Source organism: Symsagittifera roscoffensis, chromosome 5, assembly GCF_963678635.1.
Source record: "Symsagittifera roscoffensis chromosome 5, txSymRosc1.1, whole genome shotgun sequence".
NCBI lineage: Eukaryota > Metazoa > Xenacoelomorpha > Acoela > Convolutidae > Symsagittifera > Symsagittifera roscoffensis.
Window position 1 is genome coordinate 20897130 of NC_087066.1, and position 22065 is coordinate 20919194.

Below are 22065 nucleotides of genomic sequence, written 5' to 3' on the forward strand. Positions count from 1 at the left end.
AGCAGCAAATCATTGCGAAGACTTTCCAACAAGTGATGCGAAGTAATTTAAGCGGAGAGATATTTGACGAGCTTCTCGAAATGATGAAGAAACAGTGGTGTAAATGAACATTACCCAAAAACTGTTTAAGAAAATAAAAAAACTAGGTTAACAATTTTTTTCCGTATGCCTCGACAAAAACTATGAGCGCAAGTAAGGCGTAAAAAATCTACTTATTATTTTTTACTGATGGTAGTGTGGTAGATGTTTCAAAATAGTTTCAGAAAACGAAACAATAAATAGATTTTTCCGAGGGCCATTACTTTTGAGTAGAAATATGCAGTAGAAACTTTTCAGTAGAAATAATGGCCCTAGTCGATTATCCAGTAGGGCTCCAAAATTGTTTATTTCGATTGAATCAAAAATCTCAGAATTGGGAGCGTAGTTCTCCAGCAAAGTCAAAAAGTTTATTCACAAACGGTGGAAACTGAATGTTTCGATATGCGAGGGCAATTTTTTGGCAAAAAAAACAGTTGTAGCTTCTCAGGCAACATTTTTAACCAATTAAATCCAAAATCTTAGACTTGTGAGGAGGTTTTGTGCAAAAACATAAAACAATCCAAAACTGGGTCAATTAATTCACTTCAATTTTTGAAATCTGTGGACAAGGGAGTAAAATAAAAGAGACTTTATGTAAGCCTACAGGGCATTAGAGTAATCTTTGCTAAGCTATTTGTTTCATTAGAATCGGTAACATTATTTTTGAAAAAAAAAACATCTTTGAAAGGGCCATAATTTTTTGAGTCAAGTAGCTTTCCACAACCCACATTTTGGATTGAACTCAAAATTTCAGATATCGGGGGTATTTTTCAACGATATTTTTTTGTATAAAAAATTGGGAGCGGCCGCTAATGCAGGGGAGCATCCCACTACCCGTTTTTATCATTGAACTCACAACTTTTGTTCTAGGAGGTTTGTTTTCGAGAAAAGTTAAAATAGATTCAAAAGCGGTCAAAAATCAAAATACTGATCATTCCGAAGGCCATAACTTTACCTGTGAAAAAAGTTGGGTCTAAGTGCTCATTCTATGTATTTGACTATTTCTTATTGGAAATTGAACACAAGATCATGTTCCATGCAAAACTAGGCCAAATACACATAACGAGTCGATTTCCCGATTATAAGAAAATTGCTCACACAAGTGTAGAGAACATCGGATGAATAGTGCATCAGTTGACCAACAGCTGAGAGAAGGTGATTTTGATGCGATTAATGCGGAGAAGAGATGAGCGATAAAAAAATCCAACAAAAAGCCTGCATAAAGTTTTAAAAGTGGAAGCACTTTATATACGAAAAGTCGAACCAATGATTAACACAGCATCGCATTTAGCAGCCGGAAGCCAACACTCAATTAGTAGAGAACAAAAATGGGTTCAGAGAACAAAAATGGGTTCCAATTTCATAAACTACCAGCAGTAAAAATTGTATAACGAAAAATTTAAAAATGAACGCAGAATCTTAAGCTTTTCTGAAATAAAAACACTCATAATTTAAATGAAGTAACTTGGGTGGTAAAGTTTTCTTAATGATTTGTTTTTTTTTTAAGATTTTGTTTCCAGTCTTTTGGTCTTTGATTAACAAAAATTAATCGCTTGCATTTTTATTTTCAATTTTATTCTTTTCTTTTAAATTATTTGTAACATTATAATCAATTAGTTCGCTGATAAAAAAAAGCAAAAACAATTAAATTTGAAATTGACAAAATCGAAGAGTTTTTAAGGAAATAAATTTCTTTAAAATGTTTTACCGTGTTTATATTATACAGTATTAGTATACAGAATATACAGAATTACTTATGGAGATCAACTAGTATCGGTTTGGAACACATGCTATCGCATATGCAAAAAAATGACAAGGTTTTAACAAAAACATTCCGAAAAAACTACAAATGAAATCAGAACAGTGAGTCTTACTGACAAAAAAAGTTTTTCTTAATTCCTATGCAGTAGAACTCATAACATAAAGTGGAGCAGTTCAATTATTAAGGTTTTCTTATTGAGTTTTTTTTCTAGATTTTCTTGCAAAATCTGTCTTTTCTTGCTGTCCTTGTTAGCACAATTTCATCGTTCAAAAGTTTGGGTGGATTTTTATCTTTTTTTTCCAGAAACAAAAATCGCATCCTTATACGCAAAGTAGTTCGCTGATACCAAAACAGACTCTAAACAAATAAGAAACGACAAAATTGATGTTTTTTTTAATGAATTTTCATTAAATTGAAAGAAATTTCACCGTGCTTATGTTATAAAAGCACTAAAACATCGCTAGTGGCTTTATAAGACCATTGCTCAAAAATTTTAGGCTGCATATGAAAAGGCTGCAGAATAATGTGCTGGGCCAGCGATAGGCTAGCGGAATCTGTTTTTTTCCAAAATTTTCTAGCGGAAAGCAAGTGGCTGATGAAAAACAGAGACTAAGCAGAGTTATATAGAAAACAGAGTATCAGAGTATAAAAATTTATTCAGAAAGGAATAACTAGTATCGGGTTGCAACACACTTAGAAAAAATAAGGAACCAAACTAATTCATTTACTTTTAAAAAGTCCAATAATTTGTCTTTTTTTGCATGCGGCAGTCAATTGGAGGTTAAAATTGTGAAATATTAGTGCAAAATGATTGCATGAAGAACAATGTCTGAAATAAGTCAAGTCTATATATGAACCCAGATGTTGTCACTACTTTTTATGCATAAGTCAGGCATAAGACAGGATAATGTTCCCAGCAAAAATATACCAAATTCATAAAGAGTCGAGTTCCCGACTGAAAGACATTTTCTCTTCCGAAGTTGAAGAACATTGGATTGATGGTGCACCAGATTACCAACAGCTGCGAGAAACTGGTTATGATGATAATATTGCGAAGATGAGATTGGAGATAATAAATCAAGCAAAAAACCTGTTAATCTTTTTAAAACTGGAAGCACTTGATATAAGGAAAGATGCACCGAGGATTAACACAGGCAATGAGTTTAGCAGCCAGAATACTTCACTCATCTTGTATTTCTAAAGAAGTAAACTGTCTATCAAATTCAAAAAATACCAGCGGGAAAAAGCAAAACGAAAAAAGAAGTCATCATCTTAAGTCTTTCTGAAAACAATTTTTTTTTCATTTTTATGCAGTAGAGCTCATAGCTTTTAGTGGAGCAGTTGAATCGTTAATGTTTTTTTCATTATTTTTCTTTTCTAAATTTGTTTTGCAAAAGCTGTCATTTTTTGCTGTCTTTGATTATCACAATTTCAACCCTTCACAATTTTATCTTTTTCTTGAAAAAAACTTGCAAATTTTCGAGCAAGGAAGTACGCAAAAAAAAGTAAAACTAAAAACGACAAAGCCGAAAAAATTTTTTCGAATGAAATTTCTTGAAAATAGTTTCACCGTGTGTAAATTATAAAGGCACTGATTAGTAGGTCCAAAAGACCATTCTCTTTAACCTTGCCATTGACTGGGTCATGAAAAGAACCCTTGAGGGTGACAAGTTAGGCATTGTACTGGATGACATTATCATCGCTGACCTGGAATTTGCAGATGACATATGCCTACTTGGAGAAAACGAGAGTGATGCGCAACGACTCCTAGACAAAGTTACCCAAACTTTAGCGTATGTTGGTCTCCAGATAAATGTCCAAAAAACCAAGTTCTGTTCGAACAACCCTAACGCCAAGTTCACTGTGAAGAACGAGCTTCTAGAGAGAGTGGATGATTTCACTTACTTGGGTAGTCGGATTGCATTAAATGGCAGTGTAACGTCCGAGGTGAAGGCCCGAATCGGGAAAGCCGTAGGTGCATTCGCCAGCTTAAACCCCATCTGGAAGCAAAATAAGATAGCAAGAAACATCAAAATAAAAGTTTTCAACGCATGCGTAAAAACAATCCTACTCTATGGAAATGAAACATGGCCGATAAATGAAAGCGACGTCAAAAAATTGCAAACTTTCGAAAAGAGATGCCTTCAGAAAATCAACTGTAATTATCACCACAATCAAGACGACCACCAAACTTCACACCCCCCTGCCGACATCTCGCATACAATAAAAACCCGAATGCTAAAATGGCTTGGACACGTGCTTCGAATGAATGAAGATGAAGTACCAAACGCAACATTAGATTTCCTCAAAGGTGAACGTTGGAGTCGGGTACCCGGGGGCACAAGAAAAACATGGAGAAGACTGGTGCAAAACAAATTGAAGCCACTTTTGAAACCCCCCAGGATGACTTTCAAAAAATGGGAACAAGATTGGTTCGACATCTGTAAAGAAACTGCTGCGGGCAGGCATCAATGGCGTGGAATTGTGCGCGATGTTGTGGCGGGCAAAGGGCAGCATTGCCTGGAAAAGCCCTAACTGGAACTGGAACTGGAAAATACCATTGCTCAAAAATATTAGGCTGTATATGAAAAAGACGCAAAAGAAGAGCTGCCCAAGCGATAAGCTGGTGAAATCCAATTTCAGCTTACAATTTTTTTGTTCATAAATTTGTTTGCAATGTTATACTTTTCTTTAAAACTATTCGTAACTTTAAGCAAGGTAATTGGCTGATAAAAAACAGAGACTAAGCAGAGTTATATATTATACAGAGTAGCAGTGTATACAGAGTTGCTCATGGAAGAAAACCTAGTATCACGTTGCAACACCCTTTCATAATCCAAATATCTGACAAAAAACAAGGACCAAAACTAAATTTTATACTTTTACTAGAAGAAATCAGTAAAAATGATTTCTTTTGCTAGAAGAAATCTTTTGCTAGATTTCTTTTGCTAGAAGTCATGTCTTTACATGAATTCGATTTTCTAGACCAAGCCCACATAACAAGTCGAATTCCCGATTAAAAGAAAATTGCTCTCACAAGTGTAAAGAACATCGGATGGATAGTGCATCAGTTGACCAACAGCTGAGAGAAGGTGATTTTGATGCGACTAATGCGGAGAAAAGATGAGATATAATAAACCAAACAAAAAGCCTTCTGAAATGTTTAAATCTGAAAGCACTTCATATGATGAAAGATGAACCTAGGATTAACATGTACATTGGATGTAGCAGCCGGAAACCAACAGTGAATTTGTAGTTCTACAGAAGAAAATTAGGATTAAAATTCAAAAATTAGTCATAGTATGATTTCGTTCGATTTCTGACCATCTTTTATGCTAGTTCCTAGATGGTTTAGCTAGAGCCTGTACATACCCTAGCGATGCGTTCAAAATGAGCTAAAGGACAAAACCGATTAGGACATGAGTCGCTGCTGGCAATAAAAAAAATTAAGTCAAAAAACGTTCAGCTATTGCAGCATCTCCATAGTCTTTTAGCTCTGTTGCCTAGCTGCCACTTTGCTGTGAAAGCCTCCCGCTTTCTGCTTTCTTAAAACTATGGTAGAATTTTTCCAGAAATTTTAACAAAAAATGTCAAAAAAAACATTGTGCATTATACATGCGTGGAGAATGATGTTTTTGAACTTACATGAAATTAATTTTATCAAGATTGTCATGAGATTTTTTTGATACCAAAAAATTATTTTTTTTTGTTAGAGAAAAAAAACTAGCATCTCAAAACAAAGTATAAAACTGGTTGTCGGAGTTTTTTTAATTGCCAGTTGAGTTCAGCTGGTGAAAAAAAAAACTAACAAAAGTTAAAGCCTTTTGTTTTAACCTTTTTTTCATCAGCTTGTCCTCTGGCCAAATAAATTGACGTTTGCTAGGTCTCCAATAAAATTCAAAAGATTTTTCTGCGTTGAGCCAAAGCTTCCAAAAGGGCTGCTTCGGTCACACACAAAACTTCAATTGTTCTTGCACACCTTTGAACCACATTTGAAAAAAGGTCAACCATGGAGTTGATCATATTTGCATATATCGCTGTTACACAGTGATCCCTTTTATAAATTGGATAAACTTTTTCTCAGTGCTGGGCAAATTGTTCTACTTCAAAGAAAGTGAAAAAAAATTAATGATATTATTGTTTCGGCTACTTCAATTGGCTTCTTCAATTCCAAAGCTTCCTTCTCAAAAAACTTTCTGTGGTATTTTTCTGTTTGGTTATGCCAATTGAATAATCCCAATCTCAATGAAATTTATGCTAGGCAATTTAAGCTAAGCAGACAGATAATAATAGACTAAAAAGGGCATTTTTCGAAGAAAAAACTTGAGACAAGGAGAACTGATATAATTTTAAAAACAGAGGCGAAGCTGAGCTTCGCACCACTTGCGATACAAAACTCGAACTAGATCTATCAAAAAGGCTAGTTTTGAAACAACAGCAAGCCAAGACAATAGAATGCGAAACTAGCATCGAAAGTAAAACTCGCGGTAACAAAGCCGGAAATACTTTAGCAGAAACCCTTCAGGACGATTTTTTTTAAATTATGAAGTCCTCCACACCGTCAAACAACGAAAAAAAACACACATACACACGCAAATTTTGTTTACGCGTCAAATGAAACAATATGCGGCCACTATGTCGATATAATTTTGGCCAAAACCTATTACGCGAACAAAAAAGAAAAAGAAAAAAAACAAAGCCGAAAAAAAAGAAAAAAAATTAAGGCTAGTAAAAAGGGGGGCGTTCAGCAGTGCCAAACTACACAGTGCCAAAAAAAGCGGGAAAATTTCAAAAGAATTTAAACGCATTTTCTAAAGAGCGAGAAATTACTGACGCTAATTTTTGAAGAAAATCATTCCAATTTTGGCGCCTAATTGTCTGCAACCTCAAATTAAACAATTATTTTGGCGCCTAAATGTCTAAATTGCAAATTTTCTCTCCCAAAACCTTTAAGTGCCACTTAAGATTGTAGATGTTCGCCTAGATCTATCAAAAAGGCTATTTCTATCAAAAAGGCTAGTTTTGAAACAACAACAACGAGCCAAGACAATAGAATGGGAAACTAGCATCGAAAGGAAAACTCGCGGTAACAAAGCCGGAAATACTTTAGCAGAAACCCTTTAGGACAATTTTTTTTTAATTATGAAGTCCTCCACACCGTCAAACAACAAAAAAAAACTGACATACACACGCAAATTTTGTTTACGCGTCAAATGAATCAATATGCGGCCACTATGTCGATATAATTTTGGCCAAAACCTATTACGCGAACAAAAAAGGAAGAGAAAAAAAACAAAGCCAAAAAAAAGAAAAAAAAATTTAAGGCTACTAAAAAGGGGAGCGTTCAACAGTGCCAAAATACACAGTGTTGAAAAAAGCGGGAAAATTTCAAAATAATTTAAACGCATTTTCTAAAGAGCGAGAAATTACTGACGCTAATTATTTTTTAAAAAATCACTCCAATTTTGGCGCCTAAATGTCTGCAACATCAAATTAAACAATTATTTTGGCGCCAAAATGTCTAAATTGCAAATTTTCTCTCCCAAAATCTTTAAGTGCCACTTAAGATTGTAAATGTTCGCCGTTTAATTTCTGATTTTGATTGCCGCACTTAATATGTTGAAATTTGTTCATATTTTCGGCACTGTTGGACGAAGTTTCAATTTTCGGCACTGTTAAACCAAATTTTTTTTCGGCACTGTTTTACTTCGGCACTGTCGTACTGACCCCTAAAAAGTTTTTAAGTCGCCCTCACCGTCAAAACACAAATACCCACACTTAAACTTTTTTCGCCTATCGAGAGGCGCAATATGCGTCCGTTAAAGCGATATAATATAGGCCGAAGCTTATCATGCCGAACAAAAAAAGAAAAAACTAAAAACGCCGAAAAAGATTGTTGTCATGAAAAACTTAAATTGTAATTTATATCAAGATTTTTTTTAGCATTTAGTGCAATTCAGAGGAGAACATAACAAATTTGTTACACCACAAATTAGGCCAGAGCCTATTAAGCCGAAAAAAGATAAAAAGAACAATATAAATTTTTAACAAATCTAGTTGGACATAAAGCAAATTTTGAACAGGATGGGTATTTAAAATCACAATCTTAACCATGCTTAATATTTGCAACTGAGAGGAGTAGGATTTGCAAAGAGGACGAAGATGTGAAGGAGCCCAGAAGTAAGCCCTGTGGACAAAGTTGCTTACGGGAAAAACTTCTAGTACCCGATTGCAATGCCATGCTATCATAAGGGTAAAGAATGCGGCAATAGTAGAAGTCACTAGTTTAATTTCAATATCAAAGAAATTTAACAGGCCAGTACGTGCGAATGGAGTGCGCGTGCAGTACTGGTCAAGGTTTCAAGAGATTTGATTAAGCAAACTAATATCCCAATAAAACTATGTTCTGTATATTCTGATTTGATAAATAAATGAAAGCGCTTTTTATCTTCACCATAACTCTGCTAGTAGTTATCGTTCTGTTTTTTAAATGTTTTTGATGGCGAACTTGTGATGGCGAACTGTTTGTAATGGCGAATTTCAATTCCACTTTTTGGGTTTTAATTGTTCATTTCGCAAAGGATTTGTCTCGATAGATATTTCGTTTAGATAGATTCAACTTTAAAAAACCATTGCCGCGGCTCAATGCAGTAAAGACCATTTTTTGGTTCATTTTCAAACCTTTATTTGTTAGTTTTAAAGGATCAATAGGTTCTGCATTAGTTCGAGGGATGTTTTTGGTGGTGGCTATTTTCGCTCTACAATTTAATTCAGGGGGTTCATAATGTTTTCAAAGTTGTTGTTCGAGATAAACTAATTGTTTTGTGAGAAATGTTGTTTTCTATTTTTTTCACAGTTGAAATAGGTAGGAACTTTGTATTCGGGTGCATTTTAATTTTTTTCACACAAAATCAGGTACCACAAATAATACTCGGACTCGGTTGAGTGCTATATCATACACAGAGGCAAAGCTGTACTTCGCAAACACTAGCGAGAACACAACAAAAAAAAAACATTTTTTTTGAGGTGAAATACAAATAAGCCATAAAAGAAATAAGCCTCGAATTAGTAAAAGTTTTCTACATATTGGCTTCGAACCTGCGACCTGGAGATTTGAAGTCTCACGCCCGGCCACGAACGCTTAACAATTGACAAACACTAATCACAAATAAAAAGCTACAAATGCTAATAAATTGCCAACGCTATACAGCAAAAATGGCACTAAATGAAAATAGACACAATTTTACAAGTAAAATTTTGGAACAGCAAACTGAAGGCTGCCACACTTATTTTGCATGTAATAAAATGGAAAGCATATAACCACGTGATAAATAACTAAGCATTTCAAAAAAAGCGAGATAAAACGAGCAGGAAATTTTCTGAGATCGAGTTTTTTTATTGTTGTTGTTTGAAACAAATAGCTTTTTTTTGGTTCATTTGATAAATGAAAAAGGCATCAACCGTGTTAACTGAATTTTATTCGAATGTCTAAGAAAATGCTATTCGCGACCTAAGTTAGAAAAAATGAATAGTAGTTTTATTACACTAACGCTCACTACAGATCTATACTGTATTGAAAGCCATTTCAGTCGTGATTAGAATGAAACTTAAACATTCCCATTAAGTTTTCCCAGTGTCAAGACCAACAAGTTTTCCCAGTGTCAAGACCAACAAGTTTTCCCAGTGTCAAGACCAACAAGTTTTCCCAGTGTGAAGAAAAACCTTTTTTTATATTTTTTGATTTTTCGTTTACTTGTGAGCAAGCAAAGCGAAAAATCAGGGTTATTTTTGCTTAATTTAGGCTGTTTAAAATAGCTAATTTGATTTTGAATTTCAATTTTACTAATTAACGCCATTATGGAGATAAATTTTCAAAAAATTCTGCAAAAAAAATTCTTTTTGAAGCTATTATTGGTTTTTCTCGTCATTTTTCTTCAAAAACTGTCGCCCGATTTGTCTAATTCACTATGGATTTCTTATTTTAAAAATACAACTAATTTTTTGATACTCGAAACTACGGATAATGTATAATGATAATCGGTGCATATAAAAAACAACCAAAAAATCATGAAAGGAAGGGATCCAACAGAAAATTCCAAAACAGTCCGATTTGAGGTCTCTGGTGGGCGCGCGTCTCCTCATTTCGGCGGTAACCGGCTCTAATGTTTATATATTCCTACCCTCTGTTGGCAAGCTCGCGAAACACTGGCACGACTACGGCGGTCTTTCTTTCGTTTTTTATGTTGTTTGTACCAAAGACAATTCTCTGTCTACCGGCTTTAGACCTACTGTTTTTCAGACTGTTTTGTATCTGACTGTTTTTTCGTCCATTTTCATACTTTTCCGGATTAATGTGTATTGAAATGCTTTGTAATGAATTGTTTAGTACTGACACGTAATAATCCATCAACAAACTTTTCCCGATCAAAATAGGTATTTTTCACGCTCAATATTCAATCAAACTCAAAAAGCAACTAAATCAGAATGCGAATTATTTGCTTTTTTTTGAAAGATAACAAAACTTGCTTCCAAAAGCATTATTATACAAAAATTCAATTTTGAAAAACCATATACCATTAACCAAGAAAAACTCATCACGACCTATATAAGAGTGTGAACTACGATCATCGACTCTTAAACAACACTAACTATATAAGAGTCTTCAAAGGTTCAAAGACTCTCAATCATTTCCTTCATTAACTTTTCCAGCGTGGTATTAAATCCTCTTAGAATTCGAGATCTAGTTCCTCAAAACATCGAAGTAAAGCTATATTATTCAACACGAGAAAATAAATTTAAAAATACGAAAACAATTTATCAAAAATTTCAGTTAACACGCATCGATGGACAACGCTTATATATCCAAATACAGCATATGAGTTAGAAGATCATTTCGCAAAAGAAAATTAAATTCAAATCAAGCTTCAAAACATTTAATCTGTCAATTTTCCCATCGATATTGCCGATTATCACTATAGGCAACTAGCGATGTTAGCAGATTAATAACAGTTTCAGTTCATAAAGTTGATTTGCTGGGGTTTCAAACGCAACTTTCTCTCCATCCATTCGTTCTCTCTCAAGTCTTCCAGATTTTCTTACAAACTCAGCATCAATAATATGACCACGCAAAAAGTTAATTTTCTCTACAATATGAAGACTTCAAATGCAAGAAAAACTAGAAATGCCTTTTGATAGTATCCACGCAAATGACAAGGAAGTCGTATCCAAAGACTGGTGTCTGTAGGTGTTTTTATTATTTGTGGGTGCCTTACTTATATGGTTATATAAGGGTCGAATGAGGATAGACTCGTTTTTCACTTCCTTTATTTTCATTTCATTTCTCCTCCTTCATGTACCACATAGTCTTGCCATTGAGAGTCTTGCTCTTCACTCCTAGATTGGACATGGTATCCACCAGCAGCTTAACTAGTTCTGCACTACTCAAGTCAGGTTTACTCTTCTTCACTTTGATCAGCAGCTCCCCAGTGGCAGTCGGCTTGCGCTTCACGTACTTCTTGATCAGCTCCTCCAGAGAGTCACTAAACACAATAGGTGACACCAAAAAAAGACATTGATTTCAAATCAGACTTTTTCCAGAGGTCGCAATAGGTTATAAAGACATCCGTAACACGAACACGGAATAGAAAGAGCAGAGCTGAACAAATTAAATGTTTTGCGACCAATTTTCATTGATTATAAAAGTATGCTTACAGACTAAACGCGAGTTTAAATTTCACCTTCGCTTTTTCATTTCTGATTTGTAGCTAACGTACTAAAACTGGTTGTCAACTTACCCCGACTTAGATTCTGTTTTCGCTCTCTTGCTTTCCTTTGGAGAGTCTGTTCTTGCTTTCCGTTTCCCACCTAAACAATCATCAACGCTAACAAAATTGTCCTCAAGACTACAAAAAGATTTACTTCTACTCTTTTGAATAAAAAAAATAATCTTACTCAAGAGTAAAACTAGACCTTCACTCGGTGTTACATCGTAATACGACAACTCGCAAAAAAACACAATTCGCATAAATTAGCAATTACGACAACTCGCAAAACGCGATAGCTCTAAAAAAAAAACTCGTAAGATAATCACTTAATGACCCCTAATTTAACACCCGTAATCCCCCACTAAATATTCGGTATATTTATACTTAATTCAAAGCAAGTATTTGGGAAAGATATGAGTCTTTTGGCTTCTTTTACACCAAAAAGTGAGTCCAAAACCTTGATTGCATTAATTAAAAAATCATCATTTTGGTTTCTATATATGTTTCTACTCTCATTCAAATATTGTTGCAATTCACTACAAGTCAGCGCAGAAAACGAATCTTGGTCTTCATTCATTTCAAACGAATTCATTTCAAAAAAGGGTCACAAAAAGCATGACCCCGTAGGCGTGCATAGCAAATAAAAATCGTGTGGGAATGCATGCAACAACAAACCTCAAAAATTAACCCTAACTGTTTGCAATACATCTGAGGGCAAAATGACAACTTTCCAAAATGTTTTAGCGTCATGCAAAAAACGAAGAAACAATGGCAACACAAGCAAGAACATCCCCGATCTTTGTATCAAAACGTAACGATTATATTGTCTGGGGAGTGCGCAGCAAAAATGCCGAAATTTACGTCGGTTGCAAAAGCGATTAAACGCGAAAGAAAATTTGGAGTTGTGCCAAAGACCGTGTGGGATATGTCAATCCCCATGGAATTTCAAAAAACACTAAGGGGGGTTCAGGAATTTGGATAATGATTCGGGGCAAAAACATTGCGACCGACTTTTTGAGTTCGCCACTCGGACATTCTCGAGCCCTACACAACTTGGCACGCTGATGCCCAATTTGTTTTATCAAGTATATACTGTACATACTGCTATAAACAACTGCTCTCTCCCAATGATTCACTTTCTGATTCAACGGAAACTCAACAGCAACACCAAAAAGCATTTTGGGTGTTACGTGAACTTAACCCATTATTAGAGCCAACAGAAGTTGTTATTGATTTCGAAAAAGCACGTCTGTAAAAGGGTACTTTTTCATTTTGCGCAGGCCAACCGGCGAAAATACTAGAATTAGGACTGGCGCCTAAATACAGAAAAGACAACGAGTAAAGAAAGAAAGTGAAATCCTATATTGCGCTGGCTCTCAATCCTGAATGCGACTTGAAGTTGCAGCTCCGGTCTTATCTCGACTATTTCGAAAAAACTTAGGTGGTGGAACATATACGTCAAATTCTACGAAAAGATCCAGGTTTCCAACTAGCTATATACAATCATTTCAACAATGCGATAAACGGAAATTAATTTCAACAATTCGGTCGAAGAGTGGCGGAGAGGGTCTCAACTAGGAATGGGTTATGCTCACCCCATTGTAACAAAAGTCATTCAGCAAATAAGGAAGCAGCAAAGTTAAACCGAAAATTGCCTGATTCGGTTCAAGTCCGGAGAAAAGCCCTATATATGTGCTGAATATGCACAATTACAAAAAAGATATCACAAACTCTTAAAAACTACCAAAACAATGATATTATGTAATTTTGCAGCTGGAAACTCTTTCAATTAAATTTGATCTGTAAGCCCCTTCATAATCAAAGAAATTTATAATCCGAGTTTTACACGAATTGTCTCTTTTTGCGAGTTGTTTTTTCTTAAGACTTTGCGAGTTGTCTTGTGTTGCGATACCGAATAACATATAACAAACCTACCAAATATTTGGAATGTCTGTATATTATTTATGACGAGTTATAGTTTCAGCCCAAATCTAGCCCATGTCAGATTAACGGCTGATTGAGATATTCGAAATTTTGAAAGTCTCGGACTATTGTACAACTCCTTAGCAATGACTCCATCTTCTTTCTCCAGGTTTCAAGATTTTCAGCGTCTTTCAACTCACTACTTGTCGATGGAGTGTCAACTTTTGCACTGGAGAGCACTGCAGCTGTCTTCGCCTGTTTCTCAGTCAGATTCGGACCAGCTGCGCTTCCATTCCCGGCTGATGTTCCATTAGCACCTTTAGAAGAACCGTCAGCAGAAGTCTTCCCCGATGAACTACTTTGACCTTCGCCTTCTGATTTCTCCTTCCCTAGTTTTGAGCTCTAAAACGAAAGCGATCGACTAAATTTTGGTTTCAAAAAGTCGTTGATTTTTTTCAATAGTGCATGATAAGAAAGTATTTCAAGACCATTATCGAAATATTTGAAGCAAATTGTATCATTGCGACAAATTGTTCTTGAAAAAAAAATAACGTTACTTGAAAAAAAATAATGTTCAGGCTCAAACTTTGAGTTCACCGACCGTATTAGTCATGGTCTTATTATCTGTAGAATATTTACGAGTGGTTCAGTTCTTACAGCGAGAAACAGGATAGAAGTGACGTTGTCTGGGTCCTCGTCTGAGTCATCGTCGTCATCACTCGAGTCATTCGGAGAGGAATTGGCAGTACCTACAATTAAACCATCCACTACGAATTAGAACAGTTTGATTTATATCAGAGGACCAATCTAGCAAAACATATTTCAAAATAATAACGTGCCAAGAAACCAAATTAACAGACTTGCTCAACTCGACACTAGATATATCTAAATATATCTTTCTATAATCAAGGCAGCAATGTTTTACGTCCATCTTTACCTCTTTTCCTTTTGCCCGCATCTCCTTTGCCCGAGTTCTTCCCGCCCCTTCCATCTTCGTCCGCCCCTTTTCCCGACCCCTCCCCTCCCTTGTGGCCATCATTGCTTGCATCTGCATCCTCTTCCGGCTGATCCAGTTCGTTCTCTTCCTCAATCACATTGTCCATCTCAACTGGCACTGCCTTCTTGTCATCTGCTACAGTCTCGTTTTCATCTTCCGACTCACCCTCACTGAAATGAGAGAAAATTGCAAGTCGCTGAAATTTTTTTAAAACAATGAGAAAACGAGCAAATACTTGCGGGCACGGACACAGATTGGCTCAAAAATTATATATTAATTATAAGCATGAGTTGATGCAATAAATTTTGGATATATGACATCGCATACCAAAGTTTTACCGTTGTTGGTGATAGATTGCCGAGGAAACTAAAATGATCGGTACTGTTCTAAAATTTTTGTACGCTGAACTTCGAATAATTTGCTTAAGGAAAAATCGTGTCCGTTAATTTCGTACGATCAGCTGAATATTTGTTTTTTCTCTCCCTATATCTTCATTCATCTTCTCCTCATTCTAAACAGCAAACAAACCTGGGGGAGCTCTCTGCCTCGTTGTAGTCATACTCCAGCCCCTCCACATCCCCATCGTCACTCTCCTCCTCCACTTCGTCCCCCTCCTCCCCCTCCACAGCAGACTGGCCATCTTTCTTCTTCTTCTTACCCCCCACCACCATAGGCTTCTCATCTGCATCGTCCCCTGTACCCTTCTTTCCTTTCTTCTTTTTCTTACCACCACCCGAGGCCTCGTCGTCGTCAAAACCACCCTCTAAACAAATTTGAAAACATTCTTTATTACTTTATTGACGAGAAACGAACATAGACCTACCAGATTATTTGATTTGGCACATTTCGGGTTTTGATTTTTTAACTTGAATGTGTTGCAATTTGAGGCGGTTTTTACATTTGAAACCTAATTCGCGTTGTATATTGGCAGTAAAATTGTTAGTTTGGGTCGACTGGGTAGCAATTTCGGATCTACTTAACAATCGCCCTCCCTTCGGCATCTACTAAAGAATTGCCACCGCTATAAATAACAGCAGTAAATTAGCACTAGAGCGTTGGATTTAAAATTCGAACTTTGCTGCAATCTGATTGGCCGAAAATTGGACAGCTTAATCTACTTAACAATTGCCCCCCCCCCCTTTCTTGAAAGGGGGGCAATTGTAAAGTAGATCCACAATTTCAAAGCATTCACTACTATTTCTTCAGAAAATCTTACCTTCTTCTTCTCCCGATGAACTCATGTAGTCGTCGTCGTAATCTGAGATTTTCTGAAGCAAAAAAAGGTATTAGATCAATTGTCAGACAAAAATGAGTAAATAAAAATATTCTGGCACGAGGAAATTGAAAATTATGTAACCAAACCAAAAATTATAGTACCTCAACTATTTCAAGATTTTTAAATCATAGAAGAGGTGAATGGCGAACGGCCATAGCATGATTTTATTTCCTACCACTGAAAGTTGGATGCAATTTTGTCTTTGGATGTTTTTTTTTCAATACAAAATCAAGTACCACAAACAATTATCAATGGATCAATTTCCATATCAGGGGCGGATTTAGGGGGGCCAGGGGATGCAGACCCCCCCCCCCACCACCTCAGGGGTTCGACCCCCTGCCGACCCAAAGGGTCCCCTTTTGAACTATTTTGAAATTTTCATTTTTGGCAGACGGACCCTAAAAATTTTCTGAAGGCGCCAATATATACTAATTAATTTTTTTGATCAAAATTTTCCAAAAAGTGCCTAAAAACGCCTTTTTGGCCTGTTTCTTCAAAATTTTGACTGCGGCGCAGAAAATTTGGCCGAAACAGGCACTTTTTAATGCTTTGGGAGAGCTCGGAAAATCAATCGACAAAATATGATTTTTTTTTGAAAATCCGCGCCCCCCCCCCCTCGAGAAAATCCTAGATCCGCCCCTGTTCCATGTCATTTTAAAGTGCGTTCAGTAAATCCTAAATGGACTGGCTTTGAAAAATCTTTTGATCAGTGTCAAGAAAAATGAGTTTATTTTATGTTTATTTTATCTTGCCTAATTTCCAACTATAATTAGTATTTCTAATTAATTAGCTTCCGATAATTTTCTAGTTTCGTTACGTACTAGTGCAGATGAAGCTGTCTTCAATACGTTTTTGTAATACACTTTCGAGTTTCCTCCCTTCTCTGCACCCAGACTCTTCAGGAAAGCGGAACCTCCAGAAGAAAGGCTGGCTTCCTTCATTGAGTTTAAACCCATTTCAGAAGGATTCAACCTAAAACTCAACTGCATCATCACAGTTATCGTGTCCTGGTAAAATTTAAGATCGTTCCGTCAATGCAAAAAATTCATTTCCATATTTTGTGATTTCGATTTTTAATGTACTTGTATTAATGTACTTTCCGCGCTGGTTGGGCCAAGAACGGAAATTGAAAGAAATTGCCCGTTGAAACAGATAATCTGGCCATTGCCAAAACACCCATTTATCGGCCCATAATTTAACCTAAGAAATGCTAGATAACTAACTTTCCTATGGCAGAAGACTGATCTTCTTCGTCGTCTGCCTGCTCATCCTTCAGTCTTTTTTGCAACATAAGGTTGAAGTGATTCAGGATCTTGTCTCTCCTAATTCATAGAAAAAAATAATATTTCACAATAACGGCCAATGCTGTTATAAAATCCATAATCAACTACAGTATCAACTTAGGTTGGCTGCGACCACTGAAAATGGGTTACCACAAAAACTGCTAGAATGGGTCGAGTGATTTATCAAATTTAAGCTCTTTTAATCGTACTTCGATAGATCTTTCGATCTAATCGTACTTCGATAAAATCCAGATAAATCTTCAAACCCAAATTTTCTCAGGAAAAGAGAAAAACCGGATCGCGTAGAAAGAAATCTGCAAATTGAACTTTGAAAGCTTCCTCGCCAGCTAAATTTAAAAAATTCTAGAAAAAAAATACATTTTTTACCGTTAACTTTCGAAAAAATTACTTTTCTTCAACCATTACTAATGCTCTGAGATTCTTTAGGTACATCTCCTCAGACCATGCATGCACAAACAACCGACAAAAAAATGGAAAGCATAGCCAACTGACAGTTGGAATAAAGTAATAAACGCAAGGAAACTGAAAAAAAAATCGACTTCTTTTTCGAAAACCTTCAGCTTGTGAATTTCGAAGAAAAAAATAGATGATCTTAACGCTCTTTGAATTTGTAGAACAATTTATGATGGACACTTTTTTGTTAAAATTGACCCAATTTGAGAAAACTGGATCAATAGGTAAAACCTTTATCTCTCTGGGAAATCTGATAATTAATTTCCATTTACGAAATTAGAAGTCGATCACGTTATTGGTGAACTTTACAATTTTGCCGTTCGAAAGTGGAGTGTGTCTTCCTATTAACAGAAGAAACGCACTGGACTTAAAAAAATCAAAAGTCAAACCTCAAAAAATCAAAATTGAGCGAGAGCAAATTTTAAGGCTTTGTATTGAAAAAAAATCATCAAGATACATAAAAATCTTCACTACGTTCACAATAAAATTTCTCTTTCATAACCAGAATTCAACATGTTTTGCGCGCCATCTGCACTTGTATAAGAAGAGATTTTGATTTGCATTCGCTTTAGCAAATAAATTGAAACTAAAGAAATTCGTCAAACCAGCTAATGTCAAATTTGAAAAAAAAAACATAAGCATAGCAAACTGACAACTGGAAAAGAGTAATGAACGTAAGTAAACAGAAAAAAAAACACTGACTTTGTTGAAAAAAACTCAACTTTCGAATTTCAACGAAAAAAATAGATGCCCTTAAGCTCTTTGAATTTTTCGAACAATTATGACTCGCGTTTTTTTGGTAACATTAACCCAACTTGGAAAAATTGGATCAATACGTAAAGTTTTAATTCCGTTGGAAATCTAACAATTAGGTTCACTTTCGAAAATAGAAATTCTTCACCTTTTTTCGCGCCATTTCCACGTTCGTATTAGGAGACGTAACTTTCCGCACACGAATTTCAATTGAACTCAAAAAGTGCATATATACTTGAGTCCATTCATAAATGCATTTATATGTATGAATGCACATCTGTAGTTATTAGAGTATTTATGAATTTTCCTGAAAAAAAAATCGGTAAGACCTATAAGAGTACTCGCTACGTTCATTACGCTTTAACAAAACTGTCAGCACGGTCGCTTGGAAACAAACTAGTGGCCCAGCTAATAATGAATCTACCTATTCTAAGATTTTTAATCATATTATTTACTAAAACAAAATTTAAAAAAATTCAAAAAAATATACGCTTAACCCGAGTCTTTCTCTGTTTCAGTAGGGGATTAGCCGCATAATTAAAGGAGAAAAATACTACTCGCTCTATCATTTGAAGTCTATCACAGATTTGACTGGGCAATTTTCAAAAAAAAATCCAAAAATCGATCAAAAAATTGGCAGTTTCTAGATCTACAAAATTTTCGCTACTAACGCACGGCAAAAGCCTCTGTTTTCCACAACTTGATTTGCAGATTGAAGAATTCCGCACCCTGATTTTTAGATTGGACCCTTGATATCACCTTTAGCTAGTATTTTTCGAGAATAGTGACAAAAGTTCTAAAAAAACCAGGGTAAAACAGATTACGCAGGGAAAATCTAATCACCACGTTAGTTTTAATGAAATTTCAACCGCAGAAACAGCAGGTTAGTTTTTGGAAAAAAGAATAACTTTCCAAAAAACGGGCAAAAATTGGAGGATTCACATAAATGTTTTTTTTTATTACGGTTAAAGCCTTCATCTCCGATTTAGCACGGTAGTTTTTGAGAAAAATCAAACAGTTTTAAAAATTAAACGAATTGTCAAAAAAATGGTCTTGTTTGCGGTCATATCTTTTTTCTGCCAATTTCAGGGAATAGCCGCTGGAGAAAGTGAGATCCCCATAATTCGTTCTTTTGATTGAAACCATCTCAAATTTGTGCATTTAATTTTTGAGAAAACTAAAAAAACTCAAAAACAAATAGGCCAAAAATCTCCTTCCTGAAACTTTCGAAAGCCGAAGAACGTGAGGTAAAATGAAAAGAGGCAAGCAAAAGATGCAGGTACATAGAAGAGCAGCCATTTTTCATTGGTACCATTTCATCGAAAAGTAAACTTTTTCTAAGCGTCGCAAAGAAAAAAAAACAAAAAACAAACCCCATGCATTTTCATAATACACGTTTTTTTTAAACAGGACCTAACACTAGTCCAAAATAAAGCAGCAACATATGCCAGTAAATTATTTATGCTTAAATAAGCTGAAATATGACTAAATTGAAATATACCAAAAGAGTCATCTTTTATTTGCCACTTAGGTTAGAAAAAAGTTCTTCGTAAGAAAACACTACGCTTCGCTTGTGTAAACACAGATACAATATTACATGCCAAAACTTAGAACCCGAAAAAAGAAAGTCTAGTTTTCTGGAGTACAGGAAAGCTGCTCACGCAACTGTAAACATTTATACTTAATCCTACCGTGGATAATTGTCAACTTAAACGTAGGTACAATTAAAACCAGCAAAAAACAATACTTTAGGACGCCTAAAAATTTATTCGGATTACAAAGAGCTAGATGATTCCATGCTCGTTGTTTGACAACGAGAGGGCAAGGCAATCTTTTTTTAATGAAATAAAATTTTACGTTGATTTCAGTCAAGCGCACAGCAGTGATTGTCTGTATTGAACAACGCAATGTTTGTCTCTTATACCTAGCGGACAACACAAACTAATCGCTTATCTCTTAGATGTTACCTACTGAACTCCTCTTCTGCTTCGTCTTCATCCAGTGTCTTGTATGCAGCCACTGTTGTTGCTCCAAACCACGCACTCACTGGAATCATCTGGAAGTTGCCGACAGATGCAGACCCTCCTTCTGGATTCGGAGCACCGGGGGTGAGAGACATGATGAAGTAACTTGAGTGTTGGTCCACTCCACCCTCCTTTTTTCCCACGTAGCTAAAAATCAGTACAAGCCTTCAAATTTCCATTAAATCGCCTCAATCAATTAACTGGCTAACAAAAATACTACTTAAAAATACATATATTACTTCGATTTCTGTAATTGGTTCAAATTTAAATGGTTCAAGTAATATTTGGCTTCTATAACTTTGGCCCAATGAAGCAACGAGCAAATGAGGTTTCTGGCTAAAATTTTGGACGCGGCTCCATTGATACAAATGTTAACAAAAAATACCGGTGCTCATCAGACTTTTTGAAGAATTGTTACTAATTCTTGGTGATGATTATACAAATGCAGCTCAATATTCTAAATTAAAAAATGTTCAGACGCTCTTATTTTTTTAAATCCACTGACAAAAATAAACATACCCAATAGGCAACCAAACAGTTGGAGAAAAAAGCGAAAAAAGTGATCACTTTAATCTGAGCATTTTTCAACATTTGAGCTTTTACAGAATGTCACAATGGACATACATTTAAGAGGTGATCGCCGGAGGCTAAAAAGCCCCTATATCATGTTTTCATCAGTGTACATGTGTAAGAATGAGTATGCTACAGCTATACTACTAAGGCTTAAAAAATACTTCCAGAAGCTGAAATTCTGTTTAATAACGCTGAAATCCTGTATTCGGACATTCTCTCCTACTGGTCCAGTAACTCATGCCTTTTATTTGATTTATTTATCTGATCCATAAACTTGAAACAGTGTATTTTTCTCCACACAAAATGGAGGGAAGTACGCGTCGAGTGCTAAATTATGATAAATCTCAATAAGTCCTGCTTCGATTGACATCTGAAAAAAAAAATTCGGAAACCGGTTTGAAAATTATGATCTTAGTCCAATTTCGGATAAAAAAGAGAGTAATCCAAAAAAAAGTACAATTAAAATGTTAATTAAGCTGTAAGCGAAGAGCGAGTAGAATTCAAGTTCATTAAGCTGTAAAAACTAAGTGTCTTTTACGGCACGATAAGTTTAACACTCCTAAAATAACTCTTTGATAATTTCGAAAAAATTTTGTTGCCATTATTCATTCTCATAGATAGCTGTTGTGAATTTGTGTGAGTAATGATGTTTTAAGCCTTGTTTTCGTCTCTCTACCCACGCCCAAAAAATAAATCAGAATAGCCGGAGGCTGTGCAAGTAGCACATTAACGTTCCGACAACATTCTTAAAAAAACTTTAGAAAAACTCACTAAGAGTTTCAAATTAGTTTGGTTTTTTGTGGGTTGTGTGTTGAGAAAATTATACACACGCACATAAAACTGGTAAATGAGGCAATCAACAGCAGTCTTCTTCAAAAAAAGAATACCAAAAAATGAAAATTTTTTCTAATTTTATTGCAAAATAATTATTGAAATTTTTTGCCAAGAAAGTGCTAAATGAAGCTTCCAAAAGTAGTTTTCGTTTGAGGATTTCAAAATTTAAGCCAAAAAAAAAAAACGAAATTTCAAAAGCATCAAAATGAAAAAAAAAACAACTAATTGAAGACAATTTTCTCAATTTCAGAAAAAAAACTGTCGAGAAGCACAACCACATCATCAGGTGAACTTTTAGTATTTAACGAGCGCCCACTATTCTAA

General features: G+C 35.4%; 4 protein-coding genes across 6 annotated transcripts in view; 1 reads left to right on the forward strand and 3 right to left on the reverse strand.

Annotated features, from left to right (window-relative positions):
- The window catches only part of LOC134846899 (dynein axonemal heavy chain 1-like), a 513436-nt gene that overhangs the window by 484285 nt on the left and 7086 nt on the right, over positions 1-22065 (reverse strand). The gene's annotated exons all lie outside the window — the stretch shown is intronic.
- The window catches only part of LOC134846903 (importin subunit alpha-3-like), a 408629-nt gene that overhangs the window by 149488 nt on the left and 237076 nt on the right, over positions 1-22065 (reverse strand). The gene's annotated exons all lie outside the window — the stretch shown is intronic.
- LOC134846906 (protein arginine N-methyltransferase 1-like) overlaps positions 1-22065 on the forward strand; it is a 443857-nt gene that overhangs the window by 128159 nt on the left and 293633 nt on the right. The window lies entirely within an intron of this gene.
- On the reverse strand, positions 10597-20379 carry LOC134846905 (general transcription factor IIF subunit 1-like). The gene is made up of 10 exons (XM_063864324.1): positions 20282-20379; positions 17024-17122; positions 16622-16772; positions 15741-15792; positions 15053-15287; positions 14465-14694; positions 14185-14276; positions 13728-13929; positions 11635-11704; positions 10597-11379 (listed from the first exon to the last, which is right to left on the reverse strand). The coding sequence occupies exons 2-10, from the start codon at positions 17089-17091 to the stop codon at positions 11175-11177; spliced, it is 1305 nt and encodes a 434-aa protein (XP_063720394.1). The 5' UTR covers positions 17092-17122; positions 20282-20379; the 3' UTR covers positions 10597-11174.